Source organism: Scyliorhinus torazame, chromosome 1, assembly GCF_047496885.1.
Source record: "Scyliorhinus torazame isolate Kashiwa2021f chromosome 1, sScyTor2.1, whole genome shotgun sequence".
Taxonomy (NCBI): domain Eukaryota; kingdom Metazoa; phylum Chordata; class Chondrichthyes; order Carcharhiniformes; family Scyliorhinidae; genus Scyliorhinus; species Scyliorhinus torazame.
In genome coordinates this window covers 61,915,540-61,933,413 of record NC_092707.1, presented here as the reverse complement: position 1 = coordinate 61,933,413, position 17,874 = coordinate 61,915,540, and the positions used below count along the sequence as shown (strand labels likewise).

Here is a 17,874-nt window from a genome sequence, read left to right as displayed (position 1 = left end):
AATCAAACCCAGGACCCTGGAGCTGTGAAGCACAGTGCTAACCACTGTGCTGCCGACCATGTCGCCTCGTAATGGGAGATGTTTGGATTTGTCCTGCCTTTTGTATACAACATAAGTAATTTGCCACATTGTTGGATGTTGTACCTGTACTGGAACAGGGCCATTCCCTCCTTCCGCAGTGCTGTCACCTCTGGTCAGTCTGAACTACGAGTGATGAAGGTGCCAAGGACATTGGTTGTAAGGTATGATTCGGTAAGAACATATACGTCAGGCTGTTGCTTAACTTGTCTATGAGACAGCTCTCCCAATCTTGGCACAAGTCCTCAGATATTAGTAAGGAAGACTTTGTGGTGGAACCTCGGCTGCTTGTGTCTTTGTTGTGTCTGATGCCTAGGACAATGCCTAATTGCCCATCCGGTTTGATTCTTATTAAACACTTGTTGGGTTACCTGCTAGGCCATTTGCAAGACCAATTAAGAGCCAACTAAATTTTTGTGTGCCTGAAATCACATAAAGGCCAGACTGAGGAATGAGGCAGATTTCCTTCCCTAATTGACCTTTATAAATCAAATAGGTTTTGACAACAACCCAGTATTTTGATGGTCCGCATTACTGAGACTATCTTCATTCCAGATTTACTTAATTAACTGAATTTAAATTGCCTCACTGCTGTGTTGGAGAATTCAACTCATTTCCCCACAGCATGATCTCAAGCCTCTGGATTAACTAATCCAGTAACATAACCATTACATTGCTGGAATCTGCACCAACTATATTCTACTGAGAATCCTAAAGCAAATAATTTTGATTTTCAGTTTCGTTAACTATCATATTTCACTTAACTTTTTTCTGCCACTCTTATACTTTAAAAGTCATAAGTATTCTATTCTATTTCAATTCCATTTCTAATTGTTACAAATTAACTTAGAGAAATCAAAATGTAGATATTACATAACTTCTCCAAAAACTTAGTTGGTAAATGTAGCATATCTTGCGATACTAAAGCATGCAGGTTTGAAATCTAGTTTCCGCAAAGTTCACTGATCTAGACCAGGGTAGCTGTAGACCAGAAATATGCATAGAAAATGCTGGTAATAATCAGCATCTCTGGCAGCATCTGTGGCGGAAGATACAATGTTATTTTCAGGGCAAGGTCCTGTCTCTCTCCACAGCTGCTACCACACCTGCTGAGTATTTCCGACATTTTTCTATTTTTATTTCAGATTTCCAGCATCCTCAGTATTTTCCTTTGGTTTTACTGGCTATTGACCTGAATACCCTATTTTAAGACAAAGAAAAAGCCATCAATTTTTTTTTTTTTGCTCCTGTTTTCCAAGACCCTTATTCTCTGAGGGGAAGATGGAGTTTAGTTGTGATGTCTTGTGTGGTAAAATAGGCATCCGTCACTTGCTGTCTCAGTTCTCAGATGAAAAATAACCCTTTGGTGAGGCATCAAAGATTCCTCTGGAGCTGAATCCCACCAGGAATGAGGGGAAAGAATGGAAAATTGGAACCAAAAAAAATCTTCTGTTGATGGCAGACATTTAGTGTAATCTATTTCCAAAGGGGTTTCAGCGAAGTTTATTCAGAGCAGGTCAGTTAGCATCTTTTCTCAGAAATTGTTAACTTCAGTCTTAAGATTTTAAACTATCTTACTGTCTTTTGGCTGCTACAATAGTGAAAGGTATATTTTGATACAAATACATTTTAAAATTGAACTTTTGAAATATTATTACTCAATGCATCTGGAGGTTTTTAAAGTTGAGACTGTAAATGATTAGTTGAGGCTAATTTATTTGACTGTCATTTACCAGGATGAGGATAGTCTTTTATTCCTGATTTATGTTATGGTATCTAACAAAACTCTAAACAAGCTTACTGTAATTTTTTGCATGCATTGTGAGCTATTGTGGATTGGAAGGTAAGTCAAAATTCCTTTAAGATATTGTATCCATGTACAAAAATAAACAGGACATTTATTCTTTATAAGTTAAGTTTGATTTTTGCAAGCTTTTTCAGATATATTTTTGGAAATATTACTCATCTTCCATTTTGTTTCCTATTTTTAAGCCATTTGCGAGCAGCAAGATTCATGTGCAGCCTCAAGGTAAGGTGTGGAAACTGCTTCCTTTCCAGGATTGGTGGCTTTTTCAGCAGGATGCTGTGGACTTCATTCCTTTTTTTCTTGTTTTGCATTAATGTACAGTAGTGTCTTGTTGAAGCTTTTTCAATTTAAAACTTTTATCCACTGTTGTAACCGGCACAGATCCTATTGGGTAGGGACAATTGGTTACCCCATGGATCTCGGGTAATATCAGCTTCCCCGATAAAGGGACGGGGCAATCGTTGACATTTTCTGTTGTATAAATAGAGCTGGCCAGTTAGGTACTGGCGAGAGAAAAGACCAGTAGCAAAGCACTGGAGCTGTGTAAATATTAGTGTAAATAAAGTTAAATTTAGTTTGCCTCACAAAAACCATGTTGTACTCTTTGTGGCCCTCCCAAAACTGGCGATGAGGATTAAGATCAGATAGCTGTCTACACTGCTGAAGCCACCTCCCCAGACTTTTTTCGGATACAAGTTTGATCTTTTATTTTTATGTTGCACCATGCCTCTCTTCGGACGTTTGGATGTATTTGCTGCTGCGCTGGAGGATTGGAACCAGTACACATAAAGGTTTGTTTTCATTCGTTCACGGTCGTGGGCATCGCAGGCTGTGCCAGCATTTATTGCCCATCCCTAATTGCCTTTGAAGGGGCAGTTAAGAATCAACCACACAGCTGTGGGTCTGGAGTCACATGTAGGTCAGACGAGGTAAGGATGACAAATTTCCTTCCCTAAAGGACATTAGTGAACCAGATGGGTTTTTACGACAATCGGCAATGGTTTGATGATCATCATTAGACTTTTAATTCCAGATTTTATTTTTGAATTCAAACTTCAACATCTGCAATGGCGAGATTTGAATCTGGGTCCCCAGAGCACTACTCTGGGTCTTTGGTTTACTCGTCCCGTGACAATACCACTGTGCCACCGCCTCCCCAAATGTGTTAACTCTTCCGGGCGAATAATATCACCGAAAACGACCGCAAGGTAGTTATTTTGCTGACCGGCAGTGGCTTGCATACATTGGGGTGATAAGCCTCACGGACACAGCTGTACCTTACTTTAAAATGTTTGATGAGTTTATGACTTTGGTTGGACAACGTTTTAACCTGACCCCAAACCCGTCCGAGATAGTCCAAGATTACTAGTTTAACACCATGGAAAGGACCGCTGGGAGTTCATTACCGAGTTATTGATAATCTTTTATTGTCACAAGTATGAAGTTACTGTGAAAAGCCCTCAGTCGCCACATTCTGGATACGCAGGATTGTGGAGTACTGTGAATATGGCACCGCAATGGCAGAGATGTTACGTGACCTGTTGGGGTGTGGCATCAACAATGCAACCTCCCAGAGGTTGACTTTGCAACAGGATATTCAGATAGCATTGTCCTGAGAGAGCACATAACAGGAAGCACAGGAGCTACGGGGGATGGAGTTGAATAATCTTGGGCGGGCCCAGCCCTGAACCCCCTCTGAGCCATGGACGGGGCTCCGAAGGGACCCATGCCGGTGGCTGAAGGAAGTTCCTTCCCGAAGGGAGCCTTCCCCGGACTCCTTGGATGAAGAGCCAGCTAGCTGTAGGACCTGTGGGTGCCAACGGCCGTGTCAGAGTGCCATGCCCTTCAGCAGAGGCAAGGGCCAGCCCGGGCCCGGTACTTTTCATTTGAATTAACTTGCAGTGGAAGAGGAGGACGACGACTGCCGGAAGCTGCATGGTGTGGCAGCCCCCCATTAACACTATGGTTGAACGGGCACCTGCTCGAAATGGAGTTGGACACTGGTGTAGCGGTCTCCATGGTAGGACAGGCAACGATTGACCGCATCAAGCGGGGAATTCAGACCCTTGCTTTGACAGACACACAGGCCAGGTTGGCCACATACACGGGAGAACCTTGAGACATTTCTGGGACTACGATGATTCCTGTCGTTTACGGATCCAGCCGGTGCACTTCCCGCTCATCGTGGTTCGAGGCCAAACGCCCAGCCTGTTGCGTCGGGACTGTTGCACCATTTGCGGCTGCATTGGCAGCACATCTTCCACATGGGTTCTGTTGGTTTGGCTGAGGTGTTCGGAAGATACCCAGAAGTGTTTCAGCCCGGTTTGGGGAAGATAAAAAATACCATATCACACATTCAGGTTGAGCCGGAAGCCCTGCCGCAATATTTCAGGACGTGCCCTGTTCCTTTCACCGTGCTGTGGGCAGCATGGTAGCATAATGATTTGCACTATGGCTTCACAGCGCCAGGGTCCCAGGTTCGATTCCCGGCTTGGGTCACTGTCTGTGCGGAGTCTGCACGTTCTCCCCGTGTCTGCGTGGGTTTCCTCCGTGTGCTCATGTTTCCTCCCGCAAGTCCTGAAAGATGTGCTATTAGGTAATTTGGACATTCTGAATTCTCCCTCTATACACGAACAGTGTGAATATACCGTGGAGGGCTTTAATGACGGTGGCAGCAGTCATGTTGGGGCAGGGGATGGCGAAGGGGAACCGGGAGAACTCATCGACCAAGTTCAGAAAGTACGTGTTGCGGTTGGTGGAGGGGAGGGGCCCTTTGTAGTCCATACTGAGGTGCTCAAAGGGGCGGGAGGCCTTCACCAGGTGTGCTTTATCTGGCCGGTAGAAGTGTGGCTTGCACTCTGCGCAGATGTGGCAGTTTCTGGTGACGGTCCTGACCTCTATGGAGTAGGGCAGGTTGAGGGTTTTGATGAAGTGGAAGAACCGGGTGACCCCCAGGTGGCAGAGGTCATCGGGTAGGGTCCTGAGTCGGTCCACTTGTGCGCTGGCATATGTACCGCAGGATAGGTCGTCAGGAGGCTCGTTGAGCTTCCCAGGATGATACAAGATCTCATAATTGTAGGTGGAGAGCTCGATCCTCCACCTCAAGATCTTATTTTTTATCTTGCCCCGTTGCGTGTTACTAAACATGAAGGCAACCGACCGTTGGTCAGTGAGGAGCGTGAATCTCCTGCCGGCCAGGTAATGCCTCCAATGCCACACAGCTTCTACAATGGCCTGGGCCTCCTTTTCGACAGAGGGGTGTCGGATTTCAGAGGCATGAAAGGTGCGGGAAAAGAAGGCCACCGGCCTGCCCTCCTGGTTGAGGGTGGCCGCCAGATCTACATACGATGCATCGCTCTCTACCTGGAAGGGGAGGGACTCATCGACAGCGTGCATCGTAGCCTTTGCAATGTCCACCTTGATGCGGTTGAAGGCCTGGCGGGCCTCAGCCGACAGGGGAAAAACTGTGTATTGGATTAGTGGGCGGGCCTTGTCCGCGTAATTGGGGACCCACTGGTCGTAATAGGAGAAAAACCCCAGGCATCGTTTCAGAGCCTTGGGGCAGTGGGGAAAAGGGAACTCCATAAGGGGGCGCATGCGATCGGGGTCGGGCCCTATTGCTCCATTCTGCACTACGTAACCAAGGATGGCTAGGCGATCGGTGCTGAACACTCATTTCTCCTTGTTATAAGTGAGATTAAGGAGTTTGGCGGTATGGAGAAATTTGGGGAGGTTGGCGTCATGGTCCTGCTGACCGTGGCCACAGATGGTGATGTTATCTAGGTACGGGAAGGTGGCCCGCAATCCGTAGCGGTTAACCATTCGCTCCATCTCCCGTTGGAAGACCGAGACCCCATTAGTGACGCCGAAGGGGACCCTAAGGAAGTGAAAGAGCCGGTCATCTGCTTTGAAGTTTTGGCAGTCGTCCGGGCGGATGGGGAGCTGGTGGTCAGCAGACTTTAGGTCCACTGTGGAGAAGACCCGGTACTGTGCAATCTGATTGACCATATCAGATATCCGTGGGAGGGGGTACGCGTCGAGCTGTGTGTACCGGTTGATGGTCTGACTGTAGTCAATGACCATCCTGTGGGGCAGCACGGTAGCCTTGCGGATAGCACAATTGCTTCACAGCTCCAGGGTCCCAGGTTCGATTCCGGCTTGGGTCACTGTCTGTGCGGAGTCTGCACATCCTCCCCGTGTGTGCTTGGGTTTCCTCCGGGTGCTCCGGTTTCCTCCCACAGTCCAAAGATGTGCAGGTTAGGTGGATTGGCCATGATAAATTGCCCTTTGTGTCCAAAATTGCCCTTAGTGTTGGGTGGGGTTACTGGGTTATGGGGATAGGGTGGAGGTGTGGACCTTGGGTAGGGTGCTCTTTCCAAGAGCCGGTGCAGACTCAATGGGCCGAATGGCCTCCTTCTGCACTGTAAATTCTATGAAATTTACAACTACCACTTGGGCTCTCCAGGGGCTGTTGCTGGCCTTGATGATGCCTTCCTTCAGCAGCCGTTGGACTTCCGACCTAATGAAGTTCCTATCCTGGATACTGTACCGCTGCTCCTGGTAGTGACGGGTTTGCAATCCAGGGTGAGGTTCACAAACAGGGAGGGTGTGAGACCGCAGACGGTGAGCGGGGGTATGAGTCTGCCAAATTTAAAAGTCAGGCTCTGGAGGTGGCACTACAAGTCCAGGCTCAGGAATGCGGCAGCGCAGAGGTGGGGGAGAACGTAGAGCCGGAAGTTGTTAAACTCTGCTCCCTGGATAGTGAGGTTTGCAATGCCGCACCCCCGGATTTCCACAGAATGGGATCCGGAGGCCAGGGAGACTTTCTGCTTAACGGGGTGTATCGTGAGGCAGCAGCGCCTTACTGTGGTGGGGTGAACAAAGCTCTCCGTGCTCCTGGAGTCGAAAAGGAAGGACGTCTTGTGCCCGTTGAGTTCCACTGTCGTCGTCGCGGTCGTGAGGTTCTGTGGCCGAGACTGGTCCAGAGTAATGGAGACGAGATGCGGCAGATGCTGGGAGGTCCCGGGTTGAACAGCGGTTAAGGAGGTCGCAGCAGGCGATAAACGGCCAGTCGGGTCGGGTCCTGCGGCGCCGTCCAAGATGGCCACCCCCATGGGTCGCACATGGCAGTCAGTGGACAAGATGGCGGTGCCCACGGGCTGCACACGGCCTGCGGAGTCCGAGATGGCGGCGGGACCGGGTCGCCCGTGGGGTGTGCGGAGACGGCGGCGGCCGACCGGGCTTGGCATACCGCCACAAAGTGCCCTTCTTACCGCATCCTTTGCACGTCGCTGATGGGGCCGGGGGGGCGTTGCCTGGAGTGTTTGGTCTGCCCACAAAAGTAGCATCTGGGCCCCTCGCGGCTGACCAGCTGCCGCGCAGCGCAGGCTTGCGGTGAATTGGAGGATGAGGTCAGGTCGGAAGCAGGTGGGGTCCACGCTGTCCATGGGGGTGCCGCCCTGCCGGGGGCGTACGCCTGGGCGTTACGGGAGGCCAACTCTAAAGAGTTCGCGAGTCTCCTAATCTCCTTAAGATCTAGTGTATCTCCTTCTAACAGCCACTGGCGGATCTGTGTGGACAGCATGCCTGTGACGAAGGCGTCCCGAATTAAAAGTTCAGTGTGCTCGGTAGCCGAAACTTGCCGACAGTCGCAATTCCTACCGAGGGCTAGCAGGGCGCGGTAGAAGACGTCCAGGGATTCCCCGGGATTTGGCGTCTGGTGGCCAGAAGATATCTAGCATATGCTTGGTTCACCTGGCGAATATAATGCCCTCTCAGCAGTGCCATAGCGTAGTTAGGCGTGTCCCTGATGAGTGGAAAGATTTTGGGACACACTCTCGAGTAGAGGATCTGTAACTTTTGGTCCTCTGTGGGTGGGTCTGTGGACGTCCTGATGTAGCTCTGGAAGCAAACCAGCCAGTGATCAAAGGTGGTCGAAGCGTTTGCCGCGTGGGGGCTCAGTTGCAGATGGCTTGATGCGGAGCTCCATCTTTCAATATCTTTGCGAAAGCGAAATTAGAGAATAATCAAAGGCTTTATTAGACAAGATGTGTTCCCCAGCAGCTCGTAACAGAAAATGGCTGCAGCCGGGGATGAACACCTCTTTATACCGTCCACTGGGCAGAGCCAGCAGACAGGGATTTACCCATGTATCTCTAATACAGTAGTACCTCCAACACAGGTACCGTAATACATATAATACGGTCTACCACAATACTCGGCATATAACTCGACCCCTGTTTTTGAAAGGATTTTTCAATACTTTAAAGACTGACTTATACTGACATCTAGGGTAATATTTTATGTCAGCTATCTACACATCTGATTATAGACTCTCAGTGGCATTTAGAAGTTATAATAGGGCAAAGAAAAGTGCTTACAATGGGTCACAATTTTATGTGATAAAATAGGTAATTTATTTTATTTTTTCTATTTGTGATTTGGAAATCGCAGGCTAGGCCAGAATTTGTTGCCGATCCCTAATTGTCCTTGAGAAAGAGATGGCAAGGTGCCTTCTTGAAATTGCAGTCCATGTGGTAGAGGGGTGGCACAGTGACATAGTAGTTAGCACTGCTGCCTCACAGCGCCAGGGATCCAGGTTCAATTCCGGCCCTGGGTGACTGTGTGGAATTTGCATAGTCTCTCCATAGCTACGTGGGTTTCGTCCAGGTGCTCCAGTTTCCTCCCACAGTCCAAAGATGTGCAAGTTAGGTAGGGTTATGGGGGAGTGGGCCTGGGTTTGGTTTCAGAGGGTTGATGCAGAGTCGATGGGCTGAATGGCCTCCTTCTGCACTGTAGGGGTTCGATGGTTTGAAGGGAAGGAGTTTCAGATGTTTAACCCAGCAACAGTGAAGGAACTGTGTTTGGAATGTATTTGGAAGTAGTAAGAAATCACTGTTCGCTTTTCTTACAGGACAGTGGGAAGCTGATAATGTACTGATGTTGAGGTTCAATATTATGGTATGGCAGTTAACTATGAGGTGTAGGAAAGAGTTAATGTTCCGCAGTTCTTCAGTTAGAATTGGAGTTTGCATTGTTTAATAGACCACGCTTATTGTTTGATAGGCTGCACATTTATATATAGGAGATACTGGTGGCACTGTAGTCTCTTGATGGAGAAGTGATTGTTGGACACAATGTAGTTGAAGAAGTAAAGACTTGCTTTCTAGTTCTTATTGCAGTGTTACCTTCAGAACCTAACAATGGCAGCAGAGGATGCCTAGCGCTTGTGAGTAAAGAGAAAGAAGGATTGCAAACTAAAATTTGTTCAGATAAAGGACTATTCTGAATTCGAACCTTGAGAAGCAATTTAGATTAATTTAGAAAACAAATGATTGAATCCAAGTGTAAAATATTTGGTATGACTACCCACTGTTGTTTGATGAGTGTCCACCTTATGACCAGCAGAAGAATGAAGTTACCATGTCGACATGAATTACGTCCTTGCCCAAGAAAAAACAACGAATGGTCTTGGCACTTTTATTACCAATACAAAAGCATAATAAGACATATTTATTGAATTGGAACCGTAGCATTTAAACTCAGATGAAGGTTTGGGTACATTATTAACTTTCATGGATAATATTAAAAAAAGGATACCTCAGAGTGCTTATGAGGCCTGGTCAGATTTTGACAAATTTAGGAAGTAGGAGAATACCTCCATGGAAGAGTACATAATAGAATTTAGCAGACTGTGTACATGGCTGCAAAAATTCCAACTAGAAATTCCTCAGTCAGAACTGACCGTCAAGTTATTGGACTGTGCTCCAGTTACAAATATAGATAGGCTTCTGGTTTTGAAGGGGGTTAAATTTGTAGAAAGACACCCTGGTAGAACAAATGTCAGGCTCTAAAAATGTTCCTGGGGAAACATTCCTTCCCGCCAGCTTTCAGGATGCAAATGGGCCGATCAACAATAAGACAATAATGTTAACGAGATGGTGGGGTGGTCTAGAAACAGGCACAAATGTCAACACAAAAGAACATTTATAACTAAAATAAATGAGGTCAGAAATACCTGAAAGAATTATGATGGGGTGGCAGAGTGGTTAGCACTGCTGCCTCACGGCGCCGAGGACCAGGGTTCGACTCCGGGGTCACTGTCCATGTGTAGTTTGCTCATTTTCCCCGTGTCTGCGTGGTTTTCGCCCCCAAAATCCAAAGATGTGCAGGTTAGGTGGTTTGGCCACGCTAAATTGCCCCCTAATTGGAAAATAATGAATTGGGTACTCTAAATTTATATTAAAAATAAGAATTATGGCAGGAGGAATGAATTGGGAAATTGCAACAGACAAATTAACCCCAAAAATGACCAGGGTGTGGTCATTTGGTGCCATAGTCCCAGGTGACCATAGGGGACCATAGGGACCCTTTTGTGGGAAGAGCTGACTAGTGGTGATTTAACCTGAGGATCACCATACCTCAGGCAAAGGGCAAGATTTAGATGGTGGGCCTTCATGAATAATCTCAGCCGGTATGGGAATCGAACCCTGTTGGCCTCGCTCTGCATCACGAACCAGCTGTCCAGCCAACTGAGCTACGGTATGTGAAATAAACGAGCTGAGATGTTATCCCTTTAAGTGACAAAGATTGGGACAAGGTTAAGGAATTTGGAGGTGCCATGGGTTTCAGATTTAGGGATAATAATACCCTTGAATCACTGAAAAGAGTAGAGGTTCCTTGTAAAATCGATGGAAGGAGTCATTTTATTAGCATGGATGTCGTATCCAGTGAAATACTTTTACTATTCAGCTATTGATGAAGAAAGCACATATGAAACGTGACATAGAAAACGACAAGGCCATTGTATTTGGAAAAACTGTGCACTTTTTTTTTACAATTTACAGTCAGAATATTATTGTATTCCGTTAATTAGTCCTAATTTTTTTGTAAAGTAATTAAGGAAGTACTGTTAGCAACAGAGAACAGGAGTCTAGAAAACAATAAGTTTATTATGTGAAAGTTGCAGCGGCAATTTTGTCCATCCGTCTTCCCAAAGATTAAACATTTTGCTCAGGAGTTTGCACTGTTGCTGATTTTCTCCTTGGTTCAATTGCTCTGTTTTATTACCTTTGCTCTCGAGTCGCCAGGTATCTTTATGATACCGCCACGAGGTTCAAGTCCGAGTAATGATCAATAACCCAATACACCGATTGGTAAGATTTAAATCAAAGCACATTTATTATACACAGTAATCGCTACTCATGCACAAATTCTACGTCTAAGCTACTTCTATAACTAACAGGCCTATACTTAAGTTGGGACTGGCCCACCAGGTCAGGGGAACAAATGGCCTTTCGTTCGGGTTCTGAGTCTGCGGGATTCAAAGTTGGTACGGATTGGTAGCTAGGAGCGCCTATCCCGTAGCGAGCGTTGAATTAAGACTTACTTCAGTCGACGATCACTGCACCGGTCACGGTCAATGTTGGTTTGTGTTGCTGGGTGACCCGGGCAGAAAGAAGAAAGCGATTTGAACTTGGGGCTCAACTCTTATAGTCCCCAGGGGCTTCCCGCCTTTTGGGGTGGACCCTGTACCTGGTCCCAAGTGATTGGACTTTGTCCCAATCGCTTGGTTCGATTACTCCAATACTGGAGCGGTTCCCTGTTCGATGGGCGGTCTTGTGGTGCTCGTTCACCACCTTTGTGTTGGCTCCTGCTGGCGCCGAGGAGTCTGGCTTTGCTTTGTGTGTCCAAAATGTTACTTATTGTCCCCGGGGATTGCTCATCAGTATGCAGATGGCTGTTACTTTGTTATGCTGATGGTTGCTGGTATCGATGTTGTCTGGCCTTTGCAGAGGTAAATACACAGCAAACCTGCAGCTGCTGGTTTCTGTCTCTGTTGGCTGACTTTCCAATCAGCCTTTGCTGTTCGCCATTTTAAATCGGGAGTTGGCCAATTTAGGTGGCTACAGCACATTCTCCCCGTGTCTGCGTGGGTCTCACCCCCACAATCCAAAAAGATGTGCAGGGTAGGTGGATTGGCCATGCTAAATTGCCCATTAATTAGGGAAAAAAAGAATTGAGTATTCTAAATTTATAAACAAAAAATGGATGAGGGTATTAGAGATGAAGAATGTACCAAACTTATAGAACAGATAAGCGATATATGTGAGATATATCGTGACCCATACTAAGTATGCCCTCCGTGAGAGATTTTAATTAAGTTGCGGCAATGAATCTTAAAATGTGGGATGAAGAAAATAATATTTTCATTTTACATTTGTAGACTTGGCAACTAGGTTTAGCCAGTCGACGATTATACGTGGTAGAGAAAAGAAAATAATTGTGGACCAGATAATAGAAAAATGGATAGGGACCGGATTGGGGCCAGCAAAGTTCGTCACTGATATTGGGGGTGGGGGGATTTTCTAACGATGCATTTTGGAATGTATGTGAAAACATGAACATAATAGTTATCAGTCAGATAAAACAATCACTTTACAGCATGGAAACCAGACTTTACCACAAAGAGTAGGACATTAAGAGGTGGAATGCACAAAGGACTGGAGTTAAAGAAATGGAATGTTTATGGGGGTGTAATATAAGGCTGAAGAGAAATTCGGATAAACAACTAGGCCATAGAGACATTTGAAGAAAGTTATAAGGACCCTAGTCCTCCATCTCCCAAAGCATTAAACTTAATTTGACTGAAAACAGAACAGAAAATATGTGACACAACTTTTGACAAGTTAAAGGATTTGAATACTAATAGAATCCCTACAGTGCATCAGGAGTCCAGTTGGCCTGTTGAGTCTGCACCAACCCCCTAAACCCCACCCAGACCACTCACTGCCCTATCCCTGTGACCCCACCTAACCTTTCAACACCATGGTGCAATTCAGCATGGCCAATCCATCTAACCTGCACATAGAACATAGAACATACAGTGCAGAAGGAGTCTGCACCGACCCACTTAAGCCCTCACTTTCACCTTATCCCCATAACCCAATAACCCCTCCTAACCTTTTTGGACACTAAGGGCAATTTATAATGGCCAATCCACCTAACCTGCACATCTTTGGACTGTGGGAGGAAACCGGAGCACCCGGAGGAAACCCACGCAGACACGGGGAGAACGTGCAGACGCCGCACAGACAGTGACCCAGCGGGGAATTGAACCTGGGACCCTGGCACTGTGAAGCCACAGTGCTATCCACTTGTGCTACCGTGCTGCCCTAGTAATAATCGCTTATTGTCTTTGGACTATGGGAGGAAGGTTACAAACCCCCTGAACCCTACCTCCAGACCCACGTGGAGAACGTGCAAACTCCACACAGACAGTCACCCAAGGTCAGAATTGAATCCAGGCCCTTGATGCTGTGAGGCAGCAGTGCTAACCACTGTACCACCATGCTACCCTTGGTGAAGTCCAGAAAGAAGCATTGGAGTAGTTGTTCTGGAGGTGACAAAAGCATGTACAAGATTTTCAATTGCGAAGGAGTTGAAGTAGCAATGAAAAGCACAAGTGGCAAAAGAAGTAAGTGGACTTTCTGATGGAAAGAAAATGGAATCTTAACACGTGAATGATCTGGTTCTCTCTTCTACATCATCCGGAAAGAGAACAAAAGCAGTTCAAAGAAACAGAGTTTGTGGCAGACTGAAAATGGTGACTTGGGTCGTTCAGTGTAGTGCTAGAGGAAGTTATGATTCATCCACATTTGGATATAGGGCCATTTAAATACCCTGAGCTAGTTGGTATTGAAGTAAGGGATTTCCATCACAGAAACAAATACTCACTGATTCAATTCAATTGAAATTAATTTTTTCAATTATCTTAGGGGTGTTAAGTATTTATTTTAAACTGGATTGAACCTGTGGTAGACAAACATAAATTGAGCAATTTGCACAATAATGTTCAGTCATTTTCTAGGCATTTGTATTCATCGCTGCATTGATGACATTTCTTTATATTTTCAAACCATTACAACTGTCCCAAACTCAATAAACTAACTCCCATCAGCAGTTCATAAAGTAATTTGTTTACCATTGTGCATAACTGTAATTTCCAACATTGATTTTGACTATTAAGGTTTTCAAGAAGAAATACAATATTTTCTGAATAAAAGATAAAATCAACTTGCACAGAGCATCTTGTATGTTTTCAGCAACTTGTATCTGTACGAACAGATAATCTACAGCCCACCGTGAATTGAAAATCATTTCACTGGACTCGGAAATCAGGCCAGTCTGGAGCACTTGTAAAATAATTGATGACCCTCCCCTCTCTAAGGAATGACTTCCCTTCAGTGTTCTTTGTTGTGGTACTTTTGAATAAATGCATGCGCTTTTTCATTCCCAATGGGGAGCTTTCTCCACCAGAAGCACATATTGGAAATTCATAAAGCAAGGTGACTTAACATTTGGCAAATTGTGTGTAGTGTGCATCAGGATATTCAATATCCAATTCCAGTTAAAAGTTATCCCTTTAGGTTCTGTTTATCCTCTTGGAAATAGATTTATGCATCGTAAAAAGCATGCAGAACATTATCATTTTTCTAAAAATAATTTTTCTTTTGCCTTAACCTCACAGTTTCTTCCTTTTTGCCCTCATCATGTGGTGCTTCCAGCTCCTATCATTAGGGTACAATAATCTTAAATTTTGATTCCATTCCAACCACCGTAGCTCTCCATAATTGTCCGTTGAGAAGGTGAGCTTCTGTACAATGATATCAGTTCTGACAGCTTGTAATTAAAGGGGGAAATCCACATTTCAAACCCGGCAATTAGAAAACCATCTCCGCTGGAACTACCAGATTAATTAATTTTTTTTATTTGTCACCTCTCTTCCCATAGATTATATAACTGTTTTCTTCCTAAAGCACCCAGAGTAGTGATAAAGGCATTCATGATTAAAGAAATAATCTGTTGGATTTGTGTAAAGAGATTATCCAAATTAAGAAAGGGGATGTGGTGGGAAAGTCATGACACTGAACAATTAGAATGTTGAGTTAATGGTCCTTGTGCTCTTTTTATTCTCTTTTCTTGTAACGGACTGTAGGGGTTGTGACCAAGCCTTGTGAAAAATTTGACTGGATAGAATTTCTTCAAAATTCAGGTATGATTTATTGATTGTACTTTTAGTCAGGATCTGTTTTTTATATCTGAAATATATAAAGTGTAGGAATTTCATGTTACCTAATATAGTTCTAAAAGTTCTGATTTTTAGTATGAATAATATTATGAAGTTTTAACCACATTTGGAACGGGGTGGATGGCAGACTCGCAACCAAGACAGAAAAATTAAGAATGTTCCGTGTGGTCCCTTGAACCTTTGTGTGCCTCGAAACTGTGACCAGCTAAACAGGTTACATTGGCCTGGATCTTCCAAGGAGCAGCAATGATTGTCGGATTGCTGATCCACTTGCACATTCCCCCGTCTCGATGGTGCTCCGCATTTCTAGCCATGTCTTCCAAGCCCGGCTTTCCCAGAAAAGTGGAACAGAGGGTACCCCCAAGAACTTGATCGCAGTGCTGTAGAATAGAGGGAAGATCAGGGATACCCTCTTTTTACAGCACAAACTACCATATGGTAAGTTTACATGTCCAGTGTGAATGGGTAAATGTTAGTGAATGGGTTCATGGGTGAGTGGAATGAATGAGATAGGTAGGTGGACTGTCAGGTGGATACGGTGGCAGACGGCTGGGTGGGTAGTGTGGTTGTGAGGGTGGTTGCGGGATGTCAGGGGAACCAGTTGTGTTGTTACACAGGACTTAAATTAGTTTTTTTTTCTGTCTAACATTTTCGGGTCAGTGCCACGGAATTGTCCAACATCTCCGACTCTTAACACAGAGGCATAAAAATAATCTTTATTATTGTCACAAATAGGCTTACATTAACACTGGAATTATGTTACTGTGAAAAGCCCCTAGTTGCCACACTCCGGCGCCTGTTCGGGTACACAGAGGGAGAATTCAGAATGTCCAATTCACCTAACAAGCACATCTTTCGGAACTTGTGGGAGGAAACTGGAGCACCCGGCGGAAACCCACGCAGACATGGGAAAAATGTGCAGACTCTGCACAGACAGTGACCCAATCGTGAATCGAACCTGGGATCCTGGTGCTGTGAACCACTATGCTACCGTGCCAACATTCATGGACGGTTCCGGGAAGCAGAGAAATTGCCCATCAGAAGTTGAAACTTCCTGGGCAGTTCCCATGGAAGTCACCACGTAAGGACTTCTGTGGGGTCCGAATGTGCATCTTGGGTCATACATCCAGTGTACAATGATCCAGAGATCAGAAAATTTTGGCCATTGTATTTTCTTGTTCCAGCTATTTATCTATCTGGGGAGGCGGTGATGTAGTGGTATTGTCACTCGATTGGCTACGGTCCTTAAGACTATAAGACATAGGAGCGGACGTAAGGCCATTCAGCCCATCGAGTCCACTCCACCATTTAATCATGGCTGATTTCAACTCCATTTACCCGCTCTCTCTCCATAGCCCTTACTTCCTCGAGAAATCAAGAATTTATCAACTTCTGTCTTAAAGACACTCAACATCCCGGCCTCCACCGCCCTCTGTGGCAATGAATTCCACAGACCCACCACTCTCTGGCTGAAGAAATTTCTCCTCATCTCTGTTCTAAAGTGACTCCCTTTTATTCTAAGGCTGTGCCCCTGAGTCCTAGTCTCCCCTGCTAATGGAAACAACTTCCCTACGTCCACCCTATCTAAGCCATTCATTATCTTGTAAGTTTCTATTCGATCTCCCCTCAACCTCTTAAACTCCAATGAATATAATCCCAGGATCCTCAGACATTCATCGTATGTTAGGCCTCCCATTCCTGGGATCATCCGTGTGAATCTCCGCTGGACCCGCTCCAGTACCAGTATGTCCTTCCTGAGGTGTGGGGCCCAAAATTGCTCACAGTATTCTAAATGGGGCCTAACTAGTGCTTTATAAAGCTTCAGAAGTACATCCCTGCTTTTATATTCCAAGCCTCTTGAGATAAATGACAACATTGCATTTGCTTTCTTAATTAAGGACTCAACCTGCAAGTTTACCTTTAGAGAATCCTGGACTAGGACTCCCAAGTCCCTTTGCATTTCAGCATTATGAATTTTGTCACTTTAGAAAATAGTCCATGCCTCTATTCTTTTTTCCAAAGTGCAAGACCTCGCACTTGCCCACATTGAATTTCATCAGCCATTTCTTGGACCACTCTCCTAAACTGTCTAAATCTTTCTGCAGCCTCCCCACCTCCTCCATACTACCTGCCCCTCCACCTATCTTTGTATCATCGGCAAACTTAGCCAGAATGCCCCCAGTCCCGTCATCTAGATCGTTAATATATAAAGAGAACAGCTGTGGCCCCAACGCTGAACCCTGCTGGACACCACTCGTCACCGGTTGCCATTCCGAAAAAGAACCTTTTATCCCAACTCTCTGCTTTCAGCCTGACAGCCAATCGTCAATCCATGTTAGTACCTTGCCTCGAATACCATGGACCCTTATTTTACTCAGCAGTCTCCCGTGAGGCACCTTATCAAAGGCCTTTTGGAAGTCAAGATAGATAACATCCATTGGCTCTCCTTGGTCTAACCTATTTGTTATCTCTTCAAAGAACTCTAACAGGTTTGTCAGGAACGACCTCCCCTTACTAAATCCATGCTGACTTGTCCTAATCCGACCCTGCACTTCCAAGAATTTAGAAATCTCATCCTTAACGATGGATTCTAGAATCTTGCCAACAACCGAGGTTAGGCTAATTGGCCTATAATTTTCCATCTTTTTCCTTGTTCCCTTCTTGAACAGGGGGGTTACAACAGCAATTTTCCAATCCTCTGGGACTTTCCCTTACTCCAGTGACTTTTGAAAGATCATAACTAACGCCTCCACTATTTCTTCAGCTATCTCCTTTAGAACTCTAGGATGTAGCCCATCTGGGCCCGGAGATTTATCAATTTTTAGACCTCTTAGTTTCTCTAGCACTTTCTCCTTTGTGATGGCTACCATATTCAACTCTGCCCCCTGACTCTCCTGAA

The 17,874-nt window shown here is 45.4% G+C and overlaps 1 protein-coding gene across 2 annotated transcripts in view; it reads left to right on the top strand.

Annotated features, from left to right (window-relative positions):
- The window catches only part of glt1d1 (glycosyltransferase 1 domain containing 1), a 123,553-nt gene that overhangs the window by 47,090 nt on the left and 58,589 nt on the right, over window positions 1-17,874 (top strand). Inside the window, exons 5-6 of one of the 2 annotated variants that reach the window (XM_072495746.1) lie at window positions 2,071-2,107; window positions 14,883-14,939. In XM_072495746.1, the coding sequence (XP_072351847.1) occupies window positions 2,071-2,107; window positions 14,883-14,939 (94 nt within the window). The remainder of the gene's footprint in view (window positions 1-2,070; window positions 2,108-14,882; window positions 14,940-17,874) is intronic. The other variant, XM_072495755.1, reaches the window with a different exon arrangement.